Genomic DNA, 17,812 nt, shown 5'->3' with positions numbered 1-17,812 from the left:
ACAGGCCGATACGCCGTTGGTGGCAGGAACTGGAAGAAAGTCTGCTTGAGGACCACGAGCATGAGTATGAGCAGCCGCTGTCTGAGGGCGCCACGGGGTGGTGTACCCTCTGCTTCGGGGGTCTCCGTTGTGCTAGTGACGGACGCATTGCGTCGATGGGGTGATGTCCCAGCGAATGGAAGGGAGTAGAGGAGATGGCCGACTAAACCTTATCGCCTTCATCCCTGTCTTTCCGCCTCGCGCCCACTTGGGTGCGCCTCGTTTCTTCTATGGTTATATAGGAGCGAGACGGGCATACACAACACACGACGAGTGGGCGTGAGAGGCAGGAGGGAGAGGGAAGAAAAGGGAGGAATGCCTGCCTGGGGCAGATGGATGGAAAAGGTAGAGGTGGCGGTTAGGGAAGCATAGCGAGACTGGAACGGTACGAGGGACCTCCTCGTGTACTGTCTCGCTTCTTTCCTAGGGCGCGCCCATCCGTTGTTCGCTTCTCTCAATCTACCACCTTTTTTTTCTACCCCTCTTTACTCGTTATTGTCCTCTCTTCGGCTACTGCTCTCACTACGGCCACGCTTAGGATCACGGCTACCGTCCGTTCTTCCGGCCTCTCTCTACCTTTGGCGCCCGTCTGAGGAAGAGGAAGAGGGGCGTCTTAGCGGCGCGAGCAGATGTGAGCATGCGTAGGTGGCTGTGCGTTTACACCTTAACGCGTAGGTCGCATACCCGGTAGTTAGCTGCATGGCAGCATAAATGGGGGCGTCGCGCTGATGTTTGCTTCTCTTCCGCATGGTGGGGGCCTAAGGAGGTCTGCACTCCCTGCGCCGTACCTCAACCGCCTCTTGCCGCCCCCTCCCCCCGCGCGTCTCACTCATCTTGAGGCCCAAACACCAAGCAGCTCTCCCCTCCCCCGTTCTCGTGGCGGAGCTTTTATTTTTGTATTCATTTATTATGATTCTCTCGTTTGTTAACGCCTTCGCTTTCCGCCTTTGTTTTTCTTCCGTTTGCCCTTTTTTCCAGTCTCCCTCTCTCTCGCTCTCGTGCCTCGCCTGCCCTCTCCCCCTTTTTTTCCTGCCTGGGTGCCTCTCCCGCTGCACGTGCCGCCCCCACTCCCCTTCCTCCTCCTCCTGCGCGTGCGCGAACCGGCTCGATATGCGGCTTGCTGCTCTCCCTTCTCTCCCATACCTGTCTGCTCACACCCACACGCGGTGTTGCAGAGGGCGATGAGGTGCTAATGAGCATCTCCAGGTGCGCGTGTGGGTCTGTGTGGTGGTGCGGATAGAGGGCAAGTCTTTTTTTTTCGTGGCGCCTGTGGAGGGAAAGTAGCGGTAATGGGCAGACAGCCTACTGAGGTCACCAGTCGAGCTTTGACAAGCGATTTGTGTGCGACGTCAGCAGCGGGGGGAGGGATGTGAAGAGGCGACGGATGAGAAGAGGGCGGCAGGAACGGAAGAAACAACAGCGATGGTGGCGTGGCCAGAAGACTGACAATGACTACCGCGAAAAAAGAAAAGTGGTGGAGAGATGAGAGGCGATCTCACCTGCTCCTCCTTTGCTTTTTCACCCCCTTTGCTCACACTGTAACACACACACGCACTTAGCGATACGGCTACAGAAACTCAAAGGAAGGCCAGGCTCAACATGGCTCGAAGCATCGAAACAGCAACCAGCAAGAAGCTCAGGCGCATCTGCAAGATAGTTTGCTATTCTAAATGCGCAAGTTGTCTGGAATTGTGGATGATGCCACACGTACAGGTGCAGCTGCTAGCCGCTTTCCGAGTCACATGCTCTTCCTTTTCCGATCAGTCAACATGTCTATGCCAGCGTGACTAAACCAGGAGGGAGCCTTCGGGGACGGAGGGACACTGTTGAGGCCAAGCGCACTATTCCTCTACTCATCCTGTAGGAGGCCCCAGGAGACTAGGTGTGGCTGGCCCAGCACTGAGTTCCCGAATGCATTTGGACGAGTGTAGACATAACCACTGTTGTATTCCGCGGGTGCGTCAGTCTCACCCACCACTCTGCTCTCTCCTCTACCCTCTTATTCAACCGACTTCTCCCTCTCTCTCGCTTTCTGCTCTCTCTCTCTCTGCCTGTTGCGCACTCCCCTCCCCTTCCGCACACCCGCCCATAAACACCACGCTTGCTTACGGCATAATGCGCCTGATCACATGCGATCCGGAACCCAAACCACCAAAATGGGCTTTCATATGTGCCCTCTTCTCATGCCAACCACGCCGTCATCTTCCGTCATCGAAAGAGGTCGCGCGCGATTCGACTCACCGCCAGTTTGATGATTGTGACATCATTATCCTTTCATTCGCCTCCCTCCTTGTCTCCTGTCGCCCACTCACTCGATTCGCTCTACTCCCTGCTCAGAGACTGACACACACACACAAGGCGATACTCTATCACCAACCAGGACGTACCGCTTCACGTCTTTTCACATTTGCTCCGCTTCTTTTTCTTCCCTTTTTGCGTGTGTGTGTGTGTGTATGCCCGCTTTGTCTTATTTCTCAGGAGCAACACCCTCACTCTCTATCTCTATCTATCTATCGCGTGCCTTTCACTCTCCGCTTCGTCTTTTGGTTCATTCTTTTCTTTGCCGAGCGTTTTTTTTATTCCAGCTCCTTCCTTTTCCGCACCCCATCATCTCCTCCTGTACTTCATCAGCTCTTTCTCTTTTCTTCTCTCTTAGCCCCTCCCCCTTTTCTTCTTCCTATCTCCACTTGCCGTTGGGGACGAGAGGGACGCGCAACAATAGCTACCGTGTCGGGCGTTGTAGGAGTGCGCGTCTTTGTTCTGTGTGTACTTCTGTGTCCCATTCTTTTCCCATTTCAGGATTTCTCGTCTTCGGTGCCCCTCTCGCGTTACCGCTACACTCTTGTCTTACGGAGAGGATAGATGGGTGACGTGTGCGCACCCACGCACGCGCACGCACGGAAGACCACACGCTCACACACAGGCTCCTCTGCCCCCGAGAATATCGGGATAGCTAGACATTGTGACTACCGTGTCAGCCTCGAAGCGGCCACCGCTCTAAACATCTCATCAGTCGTCACTGTCTTTTTTGTCCTTCTGGCGCTGTCTTTCCCTCCGCTCCTTTTTTCATACTTCCCTTTTCTGTTCCGGCGCCCCGCCCTCCGTCCTTTCTTCTTTGTCGAGGCCCCCTCATCGATCCCTCGTCTGAATCGTGCGTCGAGCGCTCCTTTGGGCATCGGTGGTTGCTTGCGTCTCCTTTTTCGAACCATTCGGCCGAGTGTATTTCTATTGGTGCAGTGCGCTTCCTAGTCGAGGTGTACCACTTCCGCGGAGGTGCCGCACAGGCAACCGAGTAGATTGACGACGTGACGTCGCACTCAGCTGCGCGTGCGCACATCAGGGGGGGACCCATTCACTGCAGACGCGCTCTTCGTTGACGGCAGAGAGGCAAGGAGGGAAGATTACAAAAGCGGCACCGAAGCGTACGTATATACACCCCAGCGCGCGCGTGCGCGTGTACTCTGTGCTCAGGATTGCATTCTGATATCGCCGCTGCCTTCTCTTTTTTTCTGTTGCAACTGCGACACCGACTTCTCCGAAGGTCCACACCAAGCTCTATACGCGATGGCGCAATCTTTCTCACCCTCCCTTAGCGGCTCCTCGCATGGCGTGTTGGCGGAGCGTGAACACTTGTGGATGCATGGCTTTGCCGGCGTCATGGGTGGGTCAGCAGCGATGGCGATATTTTACCCACTCGACTTCCTCCGCACTCGCATGCATACACTTCACCTAGGAAGCCGCACACTGCCGCTTCGCTCCGTTCGCGAGATTATGCGGCATGAGGGTCTGCGCGGGATGTACAAGGGCATCGGCGTTTCTGTCGTCTCGCACAGCGTTGGGTGGGGTCTGTACCTGCTTACATTCCGCTCTGCGCAACAGCGCATCTCGGCGGTTTTCAGCCAAAAGCCGGAGAATTCCAAGCTTGAGCAGTCTGCGGCCGACTTCCTGAGCGCGTGCTTGGCGGCCACAGTCACAGGGACTGTTGTTACTCCGCTTCACGTTCTTAAGACACGGCGTCAGCTGTACGATGGCAACTGCCTTCACAACGGCGTCCGTGCACAGCGACTGCCGCCCGGTTTTGCCGGGGTGCAAACGATTGTGCGGCAAGAGGGCGGGAGGGCTCTGTTTCGCGGACTGGCGCCCCAGATACTGCTCACGGGCAACACCACCATTCAAGTGACCATCTACGAGTGGTTCCGGCGTAACCTCTTTACCAAGCACGAAGATCCGTCGCCGCTGCAAGTGGCCCTGGCCTCCGGCTTCTCCAAGGCGGTGGCTTGTACCCTCTTCAACCCCCTCGAGGTCGTGCGGACCTGCCTGCAGGGTCAGCGTAACCACGGCAAGCAGGAGTACAGTAGCATGCTAACAGGCTTGCAAACACTTTGGCGCCGTGAGGGACTTCTCGGCATGTACCGCGGCCTTCCAGTGAATGTGGCACGCGTCATACCGTCAACAATGATGGCGTTTGTGCTGTACGAAAAGTGTTTGTGGGGGATCCGCACAACGTATCACATGGCTGCGTCTCTGGGTTCCGCTGGCGCTACGGCCTCGAAAAGCAGCAACAGCGTCAAAAACGCTGCCGCGGGTGGCAACATCACTGGTAGCAGCAGCAGCAGCATGACCGGTCGTGCCGTCGGACGTCCTCAGCTTCAGTAGCCTCACTGCAGAAGACTGCTGCCAGGTACAACCTGCGGGTAAGATCGTGGTGGATGCGGGGGGAGTGTCTCTTGTCAACACGATTGCAAGCGAGAGAAGATGTGAGCCGGGCGACGGGAGCAGCAGCTCTTAGCCAGACATCGGAGAGCTCAAGGAAAGGCGTGTGCGACAAAGTAAATCGACTGCGTTTTCTTCAAATACATCCGTGCGTCACGTTGCCAAAGAGCGAGATGGGGTGGGGGAGGGTGGGGCTCAGCTATGAAGAGGGCAGCTGCTCCATAACACCCGCTCGCGCGAGTGCGGACTCGAGGAGACAAAGAAGAGGGGAGCAGAAAAGGGCATTTGCAGGAGGACATTAAAGGAGGGGGGAAAGCGTTTGGGTGAGAGAGGCGCGACAGAACCAACGCCCGTTTTCTCTTCGGCACATGTCCGCTTACTGCCGTAGAGCATGAGCTCAACGCACAGCGCGGCCCCGTCACAGGCTCGTGGGAGTGCTGCGAGGCAGCCGCAGAGACCCATGGCGGCATGGCGCCCGGCTCAGCCATCTGCGCACAGTCCGTGCCTCGGACCCTGCATACCCCCTCGCCCCGCAAGCCGCATCGCAGCCGCGCCCATCACGCTGGCCGCCACGCGGTGCGTCCTCCTGAGGTGGCCCACGCCCCCTCCACAGACACACACACGCAGACACACGCAGAGGGGAGGGCCGGGCATGATGCGCCAGAGCGGCATGCACACCTTGGCCACGACGTGGGCGGCGCAGACGCGTTCACCGCCGCAGGCCGCACCGGCGCCACGCCACGCACACCCTTGCCGCCGGCATCGGGAGCAACACGTCGCACGGCCCCCACCCCACGCCGCAGACGCCTGGCCCGATACCGCCGCCCGCGGCTGCCCGGCATAGAGAGAGGGGTGGGGGTGCCGCTTGGCCTCACCGCACCGAATGGCAGCGCTGGAGCCCCCTGAGATACGGCGCACTGAGCTGCCCCCCTCCCCTTTCCTTCCCTCTTTCTCCGTTGGGAAAGGCGGGTGGGTCGATGAGGCCATCAAAAGACGTGTAGAAAAATCAAGAGAGACACATATAGGCATCAACTATGGGAAAGCTGAATTTAAAGTGGATCAGGTATTTGATAGGGTCTAGTGTATATCCTTCTCCGTTTGTAGCCGCCTTTTGGATGTGTAGACGGCGGCGAGTGGAGACCGGCTTGATGGCGTCGTCTGGGTACTATGCAGGGACGCAGACATTTGCGGACTTCGGCGCGCGTCGCACAGTGGCGACTGCGCGTCGGCGCACGCGATAGGAAGGAGGCGTCGCTGCCGTGTCGTTTGCCTGCTTAGGTCTCGATCCTCAAGTAAGCGGAGCCAAGCGGGCGAGGTGCAACGCAGCGTGACTGAGCTCACACACACACAAAGCATTCACGTTGAAGTTCAGCGTGAGGCCACGCAGCTCGTCTCGTCTCCATGGACTAGAGAGCTATGAACGAAGGGCAACACTCTGGATTATGGCGCCAGCAAGAGTGCCGTGCCATATTTTTAGGGGAAGAGAAACATCGCGGAGAAGCAAAGGTGTAACATCACGTTCATTGTCGTCTCCGCTCATCCTTTCCTCGACTGGGCCGCTGACCAATACACGTGCAAGAAGAGCACCAGCTCATTCCCGGTCGAGTGGTGCTTGTTCGCCGAAGCGTTGTGCTTGTGTCGGCGGTGTACGGCAGACCTCTGCGTTCGAGTCGGCGGGAAATGGAAAGAGTATGCGTACAGGTTCATGGGTGCGTGTGTGTGCATATGTATGGGTGTGTACATCAGAGGGAAGGTACGCTGCGTTGTATGCTGTATTCTTTGTTTCTGTTTGTTTTTTAGTTTGCGGCGTCATCCATTCCCCCCCCTGGGCGGCGTGTGTCGGACACTGTGTAACTGTTCAATCAAAGAAGAGAAAGAAAATAGCAGCAGTAGCAGCAAGAGAGGCATGTTGAGCTGCAGAAGAGGGAACGGCGAATAACAGCAAAAAGGAAGCCAATAAGATACGCTTTAGTATCCTCTTGATCGACTCGCACAAAATGCGCCGAAGTAGAAGGGATCGAGGAGCTCAAGACATCTTGTACGATACACCCACCCCTTCCCCCAACACACATACATGCATGTACACACGTGAGTACGCTAAAAGGCCCCATTAGTAATGCTGTTGACACAGGAGCCTGTCCATTTCCCTGTCTTGGTTCGTTTTCCGCTTCGGCATTTTGCTTTGCTTTTTTTTTACCATCCTCCTTTACAGACGTCGGCCGTGCGCCTTTTCGTGCCATCGATTCTCTCAGATATCTCTCTGATCTCTCCTTCGGTGAGGTGAGTCTCCGTCGTTCTCATGTCGGTGTGATTGCTTTTCTTTCTTTTTTTTTCTTCTGCTTGTTTTGCCCCCCCCCCCTCTTGTCTCTCTTAGAGAGAGAGGCGGCTGGGGGAGGGGGGAGCACACGTGCGGTAAGCAGAAGCATCGCTGTCCCTTGCACATTCTGGGTGAATACATACATATATACATATGTATATATAGCTCTCTTTCTATAATATACATGTACCATCGATCACCGCATCTCGTTCCTCTCTGAGCGTATAACACAAACGAAAGCTCTGGCGCCTGCGTACACGTGTGTGCGTGTGTGTATTGGGCATCTCATTTCTATTGTTTTCTCTCTTGCCTCCTCTTATATGGTATCAATTCTCACCTATCTGTTTCTCTTCCTTGGTCGTTAAAGGTTACCATGGCTATGCTGCTTATTACAGCTTAAAATGTCTTGCGCTCATCCTGCGTGTGCGTGTGCATGCTCCTCTTTCGCCTCTATTTTCAGTGAATGGGCTTCATTTTCCTCACTGAAGCGTGCCACTTGGGCCACCTGCTCCTTTGTTGCTTCTGCTGCTTTCATCTGACTTCTTGCTGCCTTCCGGACGGACCCTTCCCTCCGTCGGTAAGCGCTGTGTCCCGTTCACGCTGCAGAGCTCGCTCTGTATTTAGGAAGGCAGACGTCTCTTTTCTGGGCGATTCACAGGAATGTCAAAGGAAGTGAGCATTGACCCTGAGTGATGGGCACCGCTGCTGCGGATGAGAATCGGTATGGAAAGAAAAAAAGATGCAGAGAAAGATGAGTCTCCACAGTGTTATGGGCCCATTCATGAGTATATATGCTTCTTTCAAGTTGATTTTCGAGGACAAGAAAAATTGAAAATAACAAGAACAACAGTGCTTGCCTGCGCATATCTCTGCCTCTCCACAGCTCCACTTCGAGAAGCGCGCGCTGCGTCATTGATACGTACCACACGAGAAAATATTTCTGTGCGCCTCCGTATGGCTGCTGAAGGCGATGAGAGTAAAACGCGAGCCTGAGAGCGCATTGCAACCACAATCGCTGCCATTCCCTCACACGAAACGTGCGCGGGGCACACCGATACGTCTCGCTGACGGTTAGCATATGCAGCGCAGGTGCAGGAAAAGAAGAAACGAAAGGGGACATGGAGCAAACGGGAGGTGCCCATGACTGCTTTTTTTTTTTCGTCTTCTCTTTAGTGTAACGCGATGTTTATATATTTTTTTCCTTTTGCTCGCTTTCCACCTTCCGTTCACAAACACACACACACACACAGACACACACACACACAGACAGACACAGCAAAAAAGCGCGCCTACACTTTGCGAGGTTTTGTGTGAGGAAGGCTACTTGGCCACGCTTGATGCCGGCTAGGCGAGGACGTAAAAGCATAAAAACAAGTTGGGAGACAGCGGTAGCGGATGCAGAGCCTGTCGTTCACCTCCCTGTCTCACACGTGTGTGTACCGACTTTGAGGCGCACAAGAGAGAGAGGAAAAGGGGGCTAAAGAGAATTACTAGCGAACAAAAGCAGCCCGGCGCAGAGCATTTTGTAGACGAGGGGACGGCTCGAGCTCGTTAGCTCTTTGTTCCTGCACCTGCAATGTCCACGTCCTCTCTTCCACGCCGTCATGGCTGCTTCACTGACTCTCAAGCGACACTACACTTTCGCGTCTTTGCGCGCCCGAAGCCACCCCCCTACGGCGCTTCTTCATCGTCTGAACGGCACTCACGCTTGGAGCAGGTGCCACAAAATCTTTTGCATGACGCCCGCACCGAAGTGTGCTTTCGATCTCGTGCTAGGGACACCTGACCACCATTCTCCAGATACGCTCACCAGACCTTGACGAGCAAGGCAGATGCGTCAGCGAATGGTTACCAGGGGCAAGGTGCCGAGTGACAAGGGGGGCGTCATGGCAGACCTCTCCTCCAGCGAACACACCCAGGTTGCCTTGTCGGCATTCAGCTTTTTATTTTCGGAGCTGTGTGTGCGCGCTTACACCTTTCCAACCAAAGTAAAGAACGTTGAGGAGGTGGAGGCCCGCCTAACTTCGCTCGGAGCGCATGTCGGCACCCGTCTGATCATGCTATCCTCTGTGCGCGACTCGGTCGACTTGCAGCGCCGCCCGCTCTCGATTGACGCAGTCCTGAAGCTGCTTCAGGAGAAACTGTGGGCGCGCTGGTTTGGCCGCGCCGCTAGCGAAGTCCAGCGTGAGAGCAACTCAGATCGCTTTTTCCTCTTCGACAGCGACCCTATCGTTCTGCGCAACGTTCACCCTTCCCCTGACTACATCGACAGCGAAGGCCGATGGAACGTAAACTACGCCGGCTTCATGGGGGGCATCATTCAAGGGGCACTGCAGTCAATGGGCTTTGAGGCAGAAGTGCAAACATATCATCAGCCGGAGCCCGGCAAGCCCCACCAATCGCTATTCGTGATTGCGTTCGCGAAGCACGTCTGGGATCGGGAAAGGAAGATGCGAACCTGATCGTGCGAGGCGAGTGCGCGGGCGGGTTCGCGTGCGCCTCTCTGATTCTGCATAGCCTCCGTCGGCATTTTTGTTGCTGTCCTTGTCGTTCGTGCTTCGTGCTGCGGCTGGCACGCGCAGCGCCACTCACGCGTAGGCAGCAGGTGCTGTGGGAGCTGCTCCTGCCTTTCCAGGTGACGTGAACCCGACCATCTCCTGCGCTCCTCACAGAGGGGCTCACCAGGTGTGCGCGTAGCGGAGTCTGTTTGCCCGTCGTGACTCGAGGCGCCGCAGGGCGCGGAGGCAGTGGAGACTCCGTTGGTGGGCACTGTGTGTCTCTGAAGGGCTTGCCTCCCTGCGGCTCGGCCGATCGCTTTCCCCCTCATCATGTCTGAAGCGCTGCCTGGCTCGATAGAAAATCGTTAGGGGCACTTCCTGTGGACGCTAATGCTGAATTTCAAAAAGGGGACTGTGCACTCCCCCTCCCTCTCCCCAGCTCCTGCCTTGCCGCACTCCTCTCGCACCTCTCTGGCACTGATGACCGACGCCGCTCAAGAGACGAAAATTCCTGCGCAACTATTGAGCGAGGCCGGCCGTTTTGCGCTGCAGTGGGCGCTATCACGCACAGTGCCAACGAGGGGAGGGGGAAAGGAGGCCGCTACCTTCCTTCTCTCGAAACAGCAACGCGCATGGTGCTGGCCAGCCTTCGGCCCCCCTCGCTGCTTTCATGGGCGACGCCTTTCCAAATCTGTGGGTGACTCTCCACCTGCTCCCTTTTTGCTCCATCGGCTCTCGCGGACTTCGAACACGAAATTTCTCCTCTCCCCCCTCTCACTCGCCCCAAACATACGTGTACGCACTCGTACATGGCCTCACTCGCGTCCCTTCGGCAAACTCTCCGCAAGTTTGCTCTTCACCCCACCAACACACACACACACACACCGAGAGAGAGAGACGGTGAAAGAAAAGAAAAGACACGCAAGGACACGGGTACTTTCTTCCCCCTTCCCCCCTCTCTCTCTCGTTGCATTTGTGTCTCCTTTTGCTTTGCCGCTTTTTTTCTATATTTGTGTATTGCGGTTAGCTGCACTGTTATTTCCTGCGATTGCTCTCTTTTATTTGCTTGTGCAGCATCGCGCGTCTGCGGTACGGGTTTCAAAAAGGAAGGGGGAGGAGGAGGAGGAGAGAGGGGCATCATGGCGGGTGTACTCACGCTCAACCTGGTGCTGCAGAAGTCTAAGACGGATGACATTCGCCGAGTTCAGAAGCTTAATGTATGCGCGTCGCAGATCCAAGACATCGGTGTGCTTCGGCAGGCCGTAGTCTTGGAAGTGCTCTCCATGTCGCTCAACGAAATTTCAGAGATCGGCGCCCTGTCGAACTGTCGCCGGCTTGCAGAGGTTTACCTACGCAGGAACCAAATTCGCGATATCAACCAGGTGCTGCACCTCTCTCGCCTGCCATGCTTGGAAGTCCTCAGCTTGGCCGAAAACCCAATCAGCCGTGACCCCAACTACCGGCGTTTCGTCGTCGCTGCCATTCCGTCGCTTGAGCGCCTCGACGACCGCGTCATCACGGACGAGGAGCGCGAAAGCGCGCTCGCGGTGTTTCCGCAGTTGCTCAGTTTTGCGCCGCCACCGTCAAAGTACGCACAGCCGGTTGAGGGCATTACACCACCAACGCTCCAGGAGCGCCAGGCACACGCGCGGTCCGGCATTACAAGCGCCAGTTACAATCGCCCAATTGCTTCCGCGGCAGGTCACCAAGACGCGCACCCTAGACAAGCCACTAGCAGTGCCGGTGGCGGTGGTGAGTACAACGGCCATGGTGAGTCCCCGGCCAGCGCCAATGCAGCCATGCGCAATCCCCTGCCTCTGTCGAAGCATCGCGATCCGTACGACAGCCCTGCGCAGCATCCCGCTCGCTCCAGCCCTGCTGCGCGAGCCCATGGCGTCAATGACTACCAGTCCGTCTCCTCTTTCCCGTCCGGGCCGTCTGAGGAGGGGGTGGTGCAGGCTATTAAAGTGCTGTGCTCGGAGCTGTCGCCTGAGTCGCTGCATGATGTGCGCCGCTTCATTGACTCACTCGCTGGGTATTAGGGGGCGTGTGATGGGTATCCGACGGGAGCTTAGTCATATGTTCCCGCTCGTGTAGTGTACTGTGTGGCGTATTGTGAATGGCAGCATGTCACCCGTTTTACTTTTCTTTCTTTGACTCGCGAAGAAGAGGGACGAGAGGGGGCGAAAGGGTCGCCATTGTGATGTACGTCACTCGCTGGACCTCTCCTCTCTGCTGAATTCATCGAGTGCTGTGCGCACGCGGCTGGCGCTTCACGAGGATGCTATCGCATTCCTGGCACACAGCAGTCGAGCATGTGTGTAAGGAGAAAAAAAATGGAAGACGACAGACGTATGCAGTTGAAGATGTAGAAACTGCGTGGTACTCTGCATGTGTCGGAGTTCTCGCCATTTGGGAATGAAGGCGAGGAAAGCATCCGTGACAAAGAGCACTAGTACCCGTACGTGTACGCCATATTGCTCAACTTCACATGAGCGACAACCTTAAAGGAAGCGGTACCTCGTCAACACTTTCGGTTCAGGGTGGGCTATACAGTTGTCGGTGAAAGAACAACTCCGAGAGAGATAGAGAGAGAGAAGAAAATTGGCAGCAGCAGAGCAGGTCGGGTCGAGGGCTCCTCAGCAACGTATTCATTTCCTCGCGAGCCTTCATGTGTCCTTCACGCACTTGTACCCTTATTGTTGCCCATCTACTCGTGTCCCATTTGTAAAGGAGAGGCGCACTGCTCGGGCCTGTTGCGTCAGGTGACAAAAGGGCCTCTGTGTTGTTCTTGCGTCATTCGTTCATTATACGGGTGCATACCCCTTATGACTTCATGCCCATGTGTGTGAGAGAGGGGGACGAAAATAAAAGTGACAGTTGGCGTTTTCATCTCTTCCGCTTCATTTTGTGTCAGCATGGGTGTTGCCTTTCCCCTCGTCCACCTCACGGCCCCGTTGTGGCGCTCTGTTGTGCACATTCCACGACGCACGCTCGCTGATGCACGTGTGCGTGCGCGTATCCACGTTTGTTGAGCTGCGCGATTCCTCTTTCCCTTTCGTCTCTCTCACTCTCTCTCTGTCTCTGTGTGTATTTGCCATTTCGGTTTTGATCCTGTGACCTCCATAGAAACGACCAAAGGGGAAAAAGAGCGTCAATCGTACCTGATGTCTCCTCCCTCTCACTCTGCTTTTCCGCCCCTCTTTCGCTGTGCAGCCCTCGCGTGTGCGTTTGTTTTCTCGTTTCCCCTCCCCGTCTCGGGCTCGACTCGGTCTCCGTCTCCGTTGGTCGTTGACGGATGGACTGCCGCTTTACACCTCCCTTTTTTCCCTCTTTCTCATGTCGCATGTGTGTTGATGTGTGTGTATGTGCGTGTACACGTCTGTGTTTCTCTTTCCCGTTTACCCGCGATCGGGCATTACGTTGTCTTGCCCTCGGCGTCTTTTTCGTGTCTCTGTCTTCCTCATGCAGCACTCAACGCGTAGAGCGGCTACGTTGCGGAGGCCCTCACTCGCCCTCTCCTTTCCACCCACCCTCCCTCCCCCCACGCACACGCGGAACGGGTGACAGAAAGAACTGAAGATGAACACAAAAAAGCACTGCATCTCTCTGCCAGGCGTGCAGTCGTTGCACGGCCATAGTAGGCACGCACAAAGAGCCATCTTCTCTTCTGTGGGTGGGTGTGCCTATCGTCCCCCTACACAGGCAGAAGAGAATTCTTCTGTTTGTGTTTGCTCAGCGCGGGAAGCTCCCTCGTTCGATGTCGTGATTGCTCTTCCGCTTTTGTGTACCGCACAGGACAGCCATGTCGAATAGCCCCCGCTTCAGGCGCGGCTTTCGGTAGCCTCTGACCTGCGCGCGTTACCGAGGTGTACATCACCCTTCCTCGTCTTGCACCATCCTCACCCTTTTGTTGGATGGTCGTCGCACCTCTTGACGGCCACTCGCACATACACACGCGCACAGCTACGCACGCACACTGACCACAACGGCGTGCTTTTCTCACTGACTGCAGCGACTGATGAGTGGCCTGCGAAGGCTTCTCGTCCCGTAAGAAAACCTTCATACGAGCCAGCGGGCGGTGTCGCAGTGCACCCCTGCTTGGGCAGGTCTCATCGGTTCACGAACACCTCGCCGGTGAAAGGCTCACGCCCCATTTTTTTTGTGTGCAATTACCTGTTCGGTCTGGCGCTTTGAAGTCAAAACGCAGCTGCACACTTTCGCTTAACGGCAGAGGCAGGCGAACGTCATGCAAGCTTCAGGTTTGGTTTGGTTGAGAGGAGCAGTGCCAAGATAGCACGCCGTCTCTTCTTCCTGGCTTGCTTTTGTCTTTTGAGACGAACTATGAGCAGCGTCGCGTCTGCCTTTGATGACTTTCGGTGCGCCTACTTGGGCGCCGACGACTCCGTCAACGACCTTGACGTCGACCCGCACGGCGGCCAGCTCTATGCGGCATGCAGTAACGGGGATGTCTGCGTGTGGGATATTCGAACGCAGAGACTGCACGCGCGATTGCGCCATCCACAGTGGGTGAATGCTGTTCGATGCTTTCCGTTGTGCAACTCAGCCGCCTCGTGCGCGACGTCGTCGCAGCAGCAGCCGGCGGTGAGCCCAGAAGCAGTTGACGGGGCAGATCTTGACCCTCTTCGCGCTGACGCTGTCGTTCATCAGAACATACGCTGGGTGATAACCGCGAGTGAGGATGGCGTGATCGCCACCTGGTGCCCAGTAACGTATCGTATGCAGAGTATTTGCAGGCCTGGCGGCGCCGCCATCACAGCCCTTCAGCTGATTCCTCAAGGATCGTCCAGCACCGTGGGCAAGGACAATGCACCAGAGATGGAGCACAGCACAAATGGGGCTACGCGCAGGCGCCTGTTTTCCAAAGCTAGCGACGGGCCCGCTGTTTGCTGTGCAGCTTCTCTGCGTGACGTGTACGTGCTCCTTGTCACAATTAGTTCGTCAGAGCTTCTCCTGCTTCATGCCTTGCAGCACCACTGTCTCATCACGGCCATCACCTATGTTCCCCCTTCCGTCTCTCTTTCGACGCCGCTCCTCGTAGTCGGACAAGAGGAGGGCACTCTGTGTGTGTGGGACTGCGCCACCTGGTGCTATCATGACACCATGCCGTATCCCGCCGGCGAGGCTGATGTCGCGGCGGACGCACGTGATGACCCGACATCGGTGCGTGAGCCGGTGTACCAGCTCGGTCGTCTATTCCATACATTTCTCTACAACCGCAGGCGATGCAATTCGCTGACTGATCACGCAGCCCTTGAGGAGGAGGCACTCACCCCACCGTCTGTCGATCCTTCGGTCTACCTTCGAGAGATGCCAGCGATGGTGTCAGCGGACGCCGTTGGTATGGTGGAGAGCAGCTGCGGCGCGCTTCCGCACCGCGCCAAACAAGCGTTTCTAGAGCAGGAGCAGGGAGATGGTAGCGTGGGGCTTCCTGCTGCACCGCGTAGCTGGCGGTACGATGCGCGCCGCGTCACGTGCCTGGCAGCGAGCCGCTATCCCGCCGTTAGCAGTCCAAACTCGTACCTTTACTCCGGTCACGCAACGGGGGAGGTGCTACTCTGGGGATCAGTCCGGAAGGAACTACCTTTGCTTCTCTTACTCAAAAAAATCTTTCTCTTCAGTCCAGGTGTGTGGGTGTGGCATCTCTGTGCCGTGCCCACGCTGCACACCAGTACGACTCCGCCATCCGGGCAGAGCTGCGGCGCCGAGGCAACAGACAAACCGTTATCGCGACGGGCAGCGAGTGTAGCGACGGGTGGGGCGAGGGCGAAGGCCGCAATTTCGCGGACTGCCTCTCGCCGCTCGCTCGCAGGAATGGGCTCCCATTTCGACACCACACATGTATCTCCTCTGGAGCTCATCGTCTGGTCGGACGGCGGGGCGGTGGAGTACGTCAGTGCCCGCAAGCGCCTGGTGCTGCATCGTCGAGGTCCCGGCTTTGTGTGCCAGGCGGCTTGTGTTTGGAGTGGCCCGCCGATGGCGCCCCAGACAGCATCGCGGGCGGCCAACGCGCTCGAGGGTGACCAGGCTGCCAGTGCCAGACCGCCAACTGCGGCGCTCTCGAGGCACGACGATGGTGCCATTGCGGGGAGCGAACACGCAGGCTCCTTTTCAGCACGCCTATATCTCACGATGGCCGGATTTGACGGCAGGGTGGAGCGGTATGATGTCACCGAAGTGCTGGCGCTGGTGAAGAGTTCTGGCAAAGTGTTTTAGTCACTGGGTGGAGCGAGTAGAAGCAGAAGAAACGCAGCTGAGGAAGAAAAAATGCTGGTGGTGGGAGATGGGGTAAGATAGGCAGGAAGGGAATCCAGCCTTCTATCCTTTTCGTCGGTCGTCCGCCACTCGCTCCCCTCCACCCGCCCCCCGTTTCGGCACGCTCTGTTCCTCTGTTGATGTATGTTGCGATGCGTACCAGCCGAGCACCGCCACGTTTTTTTTCGAGTTCTTTTCTCTTCCCTTTTTTATTGGAACCCTTTTCTTCCCCATCTGCAGAGGCTTTCATCAAAAAGAAATCAGAGCAGCGAAGGTGAGTCGGGATAGAGCAGGAACGCGGTGCGAGGGTATTACTGCTATGTCATCGCAAGTATTTCTCATGCCCCCTCTTTCTTGCCCCCGCGAAAAAAAGGGAGTCAAAAGAGTCTCAAGTCGATGCATATCTTCCCTCGCATCTCATCTTGGCCATCTCATACTTTCTCTGCTCCTCGACAACTGTCGATGACGCGACGGCTTCCGAGGGGGCTCGTATCGCCTCATTCTAACTCCACAACTGATGCTCCCCTCCTCTTATACGCCTTCGATTTTACACGCCTTGCCCATATATACATATATATATATACCATCTAAAGAAACACGGTCATTACGAAAACTCGTGGCAATGACACGCGCTGGCATGAAGGGCAAGGTGCTTGGCAAGGAGAAGAAGTGTGCCATCATCGATGCCCGCAAGAAGGCCGTGGAGAGCCGCAGGAACCGCGATGACAAACGCTGGAAGCGTGTGATCGCGAAGATGGACGAGGAGACGCGCAAGAAGTTCCGTGGCGTCGGCAACACGGCGAAGAACTCTCGCGTGCGCGGTGCAACCCGCGCGTCCCTGCGCAAGCGCACTGGCCGCAAGCCGGATGCGATCTCCATGGAGGCGACGATCCACCTGTCGAAGCTGCTGAAGAAGAAGACGTTCGCGAAACGCGCTCCGCTGGCCATCAAGCGTATCAAGAGGTTCGTGGGCCGCCTGATGAAGACGAAGGACAACCGCATCGACGCGTCGCTGAACACGTACATCTGGCACAAGGGCGTGAAGGGCGTCCCTGGCCGCGTGCGCGTGCTGATCCAGCGCAAGTCGGAGACGACGGAGGGCAATAAGCACAAGCACTTCTACACGGTCATCTCGAACGTGCCGGTGGCGACTTTCAAGGGCCTGACCACGAAGACGGTGGAGAAGTAGTCGTGAGCTTCTCTCCTCAGCATGCAGGCGGAGCGCGCGTGCGCCGTTTCGTTCTGAGTGTGTTTCTTCTTTTCGTTTTCTTTTTTTTATCTATGCGATTTATGCAAAGACTTCCTCGGCGGCGCAGGTCTGCCTCTCTTTCTCCTCCTCGGCAGGTCGAGGGGTGTGCGTGTGCGCGTGCGCGACGTGTACCTTGTCCGTCTCCTTCCTTGCTCAAGCGGTACTGAGGCGCACGAGGGTCAGACTCGCCCAAAAGATACATCCGCAGGGGTCCCTTGAGAGGGGGTCCTCAGGAGCATCTTGCCTTGCCATCGCGCTCACTAAGGCCTGTCACATGACCGTTTCCCGCAGAGGTGGACGGCGGCACGGTGCGCTGGCCAGCGCTAGAGCTTGCCCAGCGACCTTTATCCCCCCTTTCGGCTCCTCTTGGCCTACGGGGGCGGTTGTTCGCCATTCAGGCAGTAGCCAGCCAGGCCAGGTCTCCGCAAGAAGGGCGGTGCGGCTCTCGATTGACGGATGGGCTGGGACCGATGGGCAGCGTGAGTCGCCTCTTTCTCTTGCTTCGTGTGGAGGAGACGTTTGGCACTATGCAGCCGCTTATGCGAGTGACACAAGGAGCCCTTGCCTTTAACCTGAGGAGCTGCCGCGAAGCCTGCGGACTCTGTCTTTCGCTGTATCGCCTCTGGTCTGTCAGCGCGTGTATGCCGTGTGTGACGGCGTTTGTGCCTCTCTCCTCCTCTACGGCTCTCCCCGACTTCCTCCTCTGAACCATTTTTGTTT

General features: G+C 56.6%; 5 protein-coding genes across 5 annotated transcripts; all 5 read left to right on the top strand.

Annotated features, from left to right (window-relative positions):
• Positions 1-3,603: 3,603 nt before the first annotated feature.
• On the top strand, positions 3,604-4,695 carry LSCM1_01092 (uncharacterized protein; the record flags this gene model as incomplete). Its single annotated transcript, XM_067318718.1, has 1 exon — positions 3,604-4,695. The coding sequence occupies one exon, from the start codon at positions 3,604-3,606 to the stop codon at positions 4,693-4,695; it is 1,092 nt and encodes a 363-aa protein (XP_067174823.1).
• Positions 4,696-8,901: 4,206 nt separating this feature from the next.
• On the top strand, positions 8,902-9,531 carry LSCM1_01091 (uncharacterized protein; the record flags this gene model as incomplete). Its single annotated transcript, XM_067318717.1, has 1 exon — positions 8,902-9,531. The coding sequence occupies one exon, from the start codon at positions 8,902-8,904 to the stop codon at positions 9,529-9,531; it is 630 nt and encodes a 209-aa protein (XP_067174822.1).
• A 1,175-nt stretch (positions 9,532-10,706) lies between these two features.
• LSCM1_01090 (uncharacterized protein) lies at positions 10,707-11,609 on the top strand (the record flags this gene model as incomplete). Its single annotated transcript, XM_067318716.1, has 1 exon — positions 10,707-11,609. The coding sequence occupies one exon, from the start codon at positions 10,707-10,709 to the stop codon at positions 11,607-11,609; it is 903 nt and encodes a 300-aa protein (XP_067174821.1).
• A 2,302-nt stretch (positions 11,610-13,911) lies between these two features.
• Positions 13,912-15,804, top strand: LSCM1_01089 (uncharacterized protein; the record flags this gene model as incomplete). Its single annotated transcript, XM_067318715.1, has 1 exon — positions 13,912-15,804. The coding sequence occupies one exon, from the start codon at positions 13,912-13,914 to the stop codon at positions 15,802-15,804; it is 1,893 nt and encodes a 630-aa protein (XP_067174820.1).
• Positions 15,805-16,465: 661 nt separating this feature from the next.
• Positions 16,466-17,032, top strand: LSCM1_01088 (uncharacterized protein; the record flags this gene model as incomplete). Its single annotated transcript, XM_067318714.1, has 1 exon — positions 16,466-17,032. The coding sequence occupies one exon, from the start codon at positions 16,466-16,468 to the stop codon at positions 17,030-17,032; it is 567 nt and encodes a 188-aa protein (XP_067174819.1).
• Positions 17,033-17,812: the final 780 nt, after the last annotated feature.

The sequence above is a fragment of the Leishmania martiniquensis genome, chromosome 35 (assembly GCF_017916325.1).
Source record: "Leishmania martiniquensis isolate LSCM1 chromosome 35, whole genome shotgun sequence".
NCBI lineage: Eukaryota > Euglenozoa > Kinetoplastea > Trypanosomatida > Trypanosomatidae > Leishmania > Leishmania martiniquensis.
The sequence above is the reverse complement of the archived record's forward strand: the minus strand, read 5'-3'. Positions and strand labels throughout refer to the sequence as shown.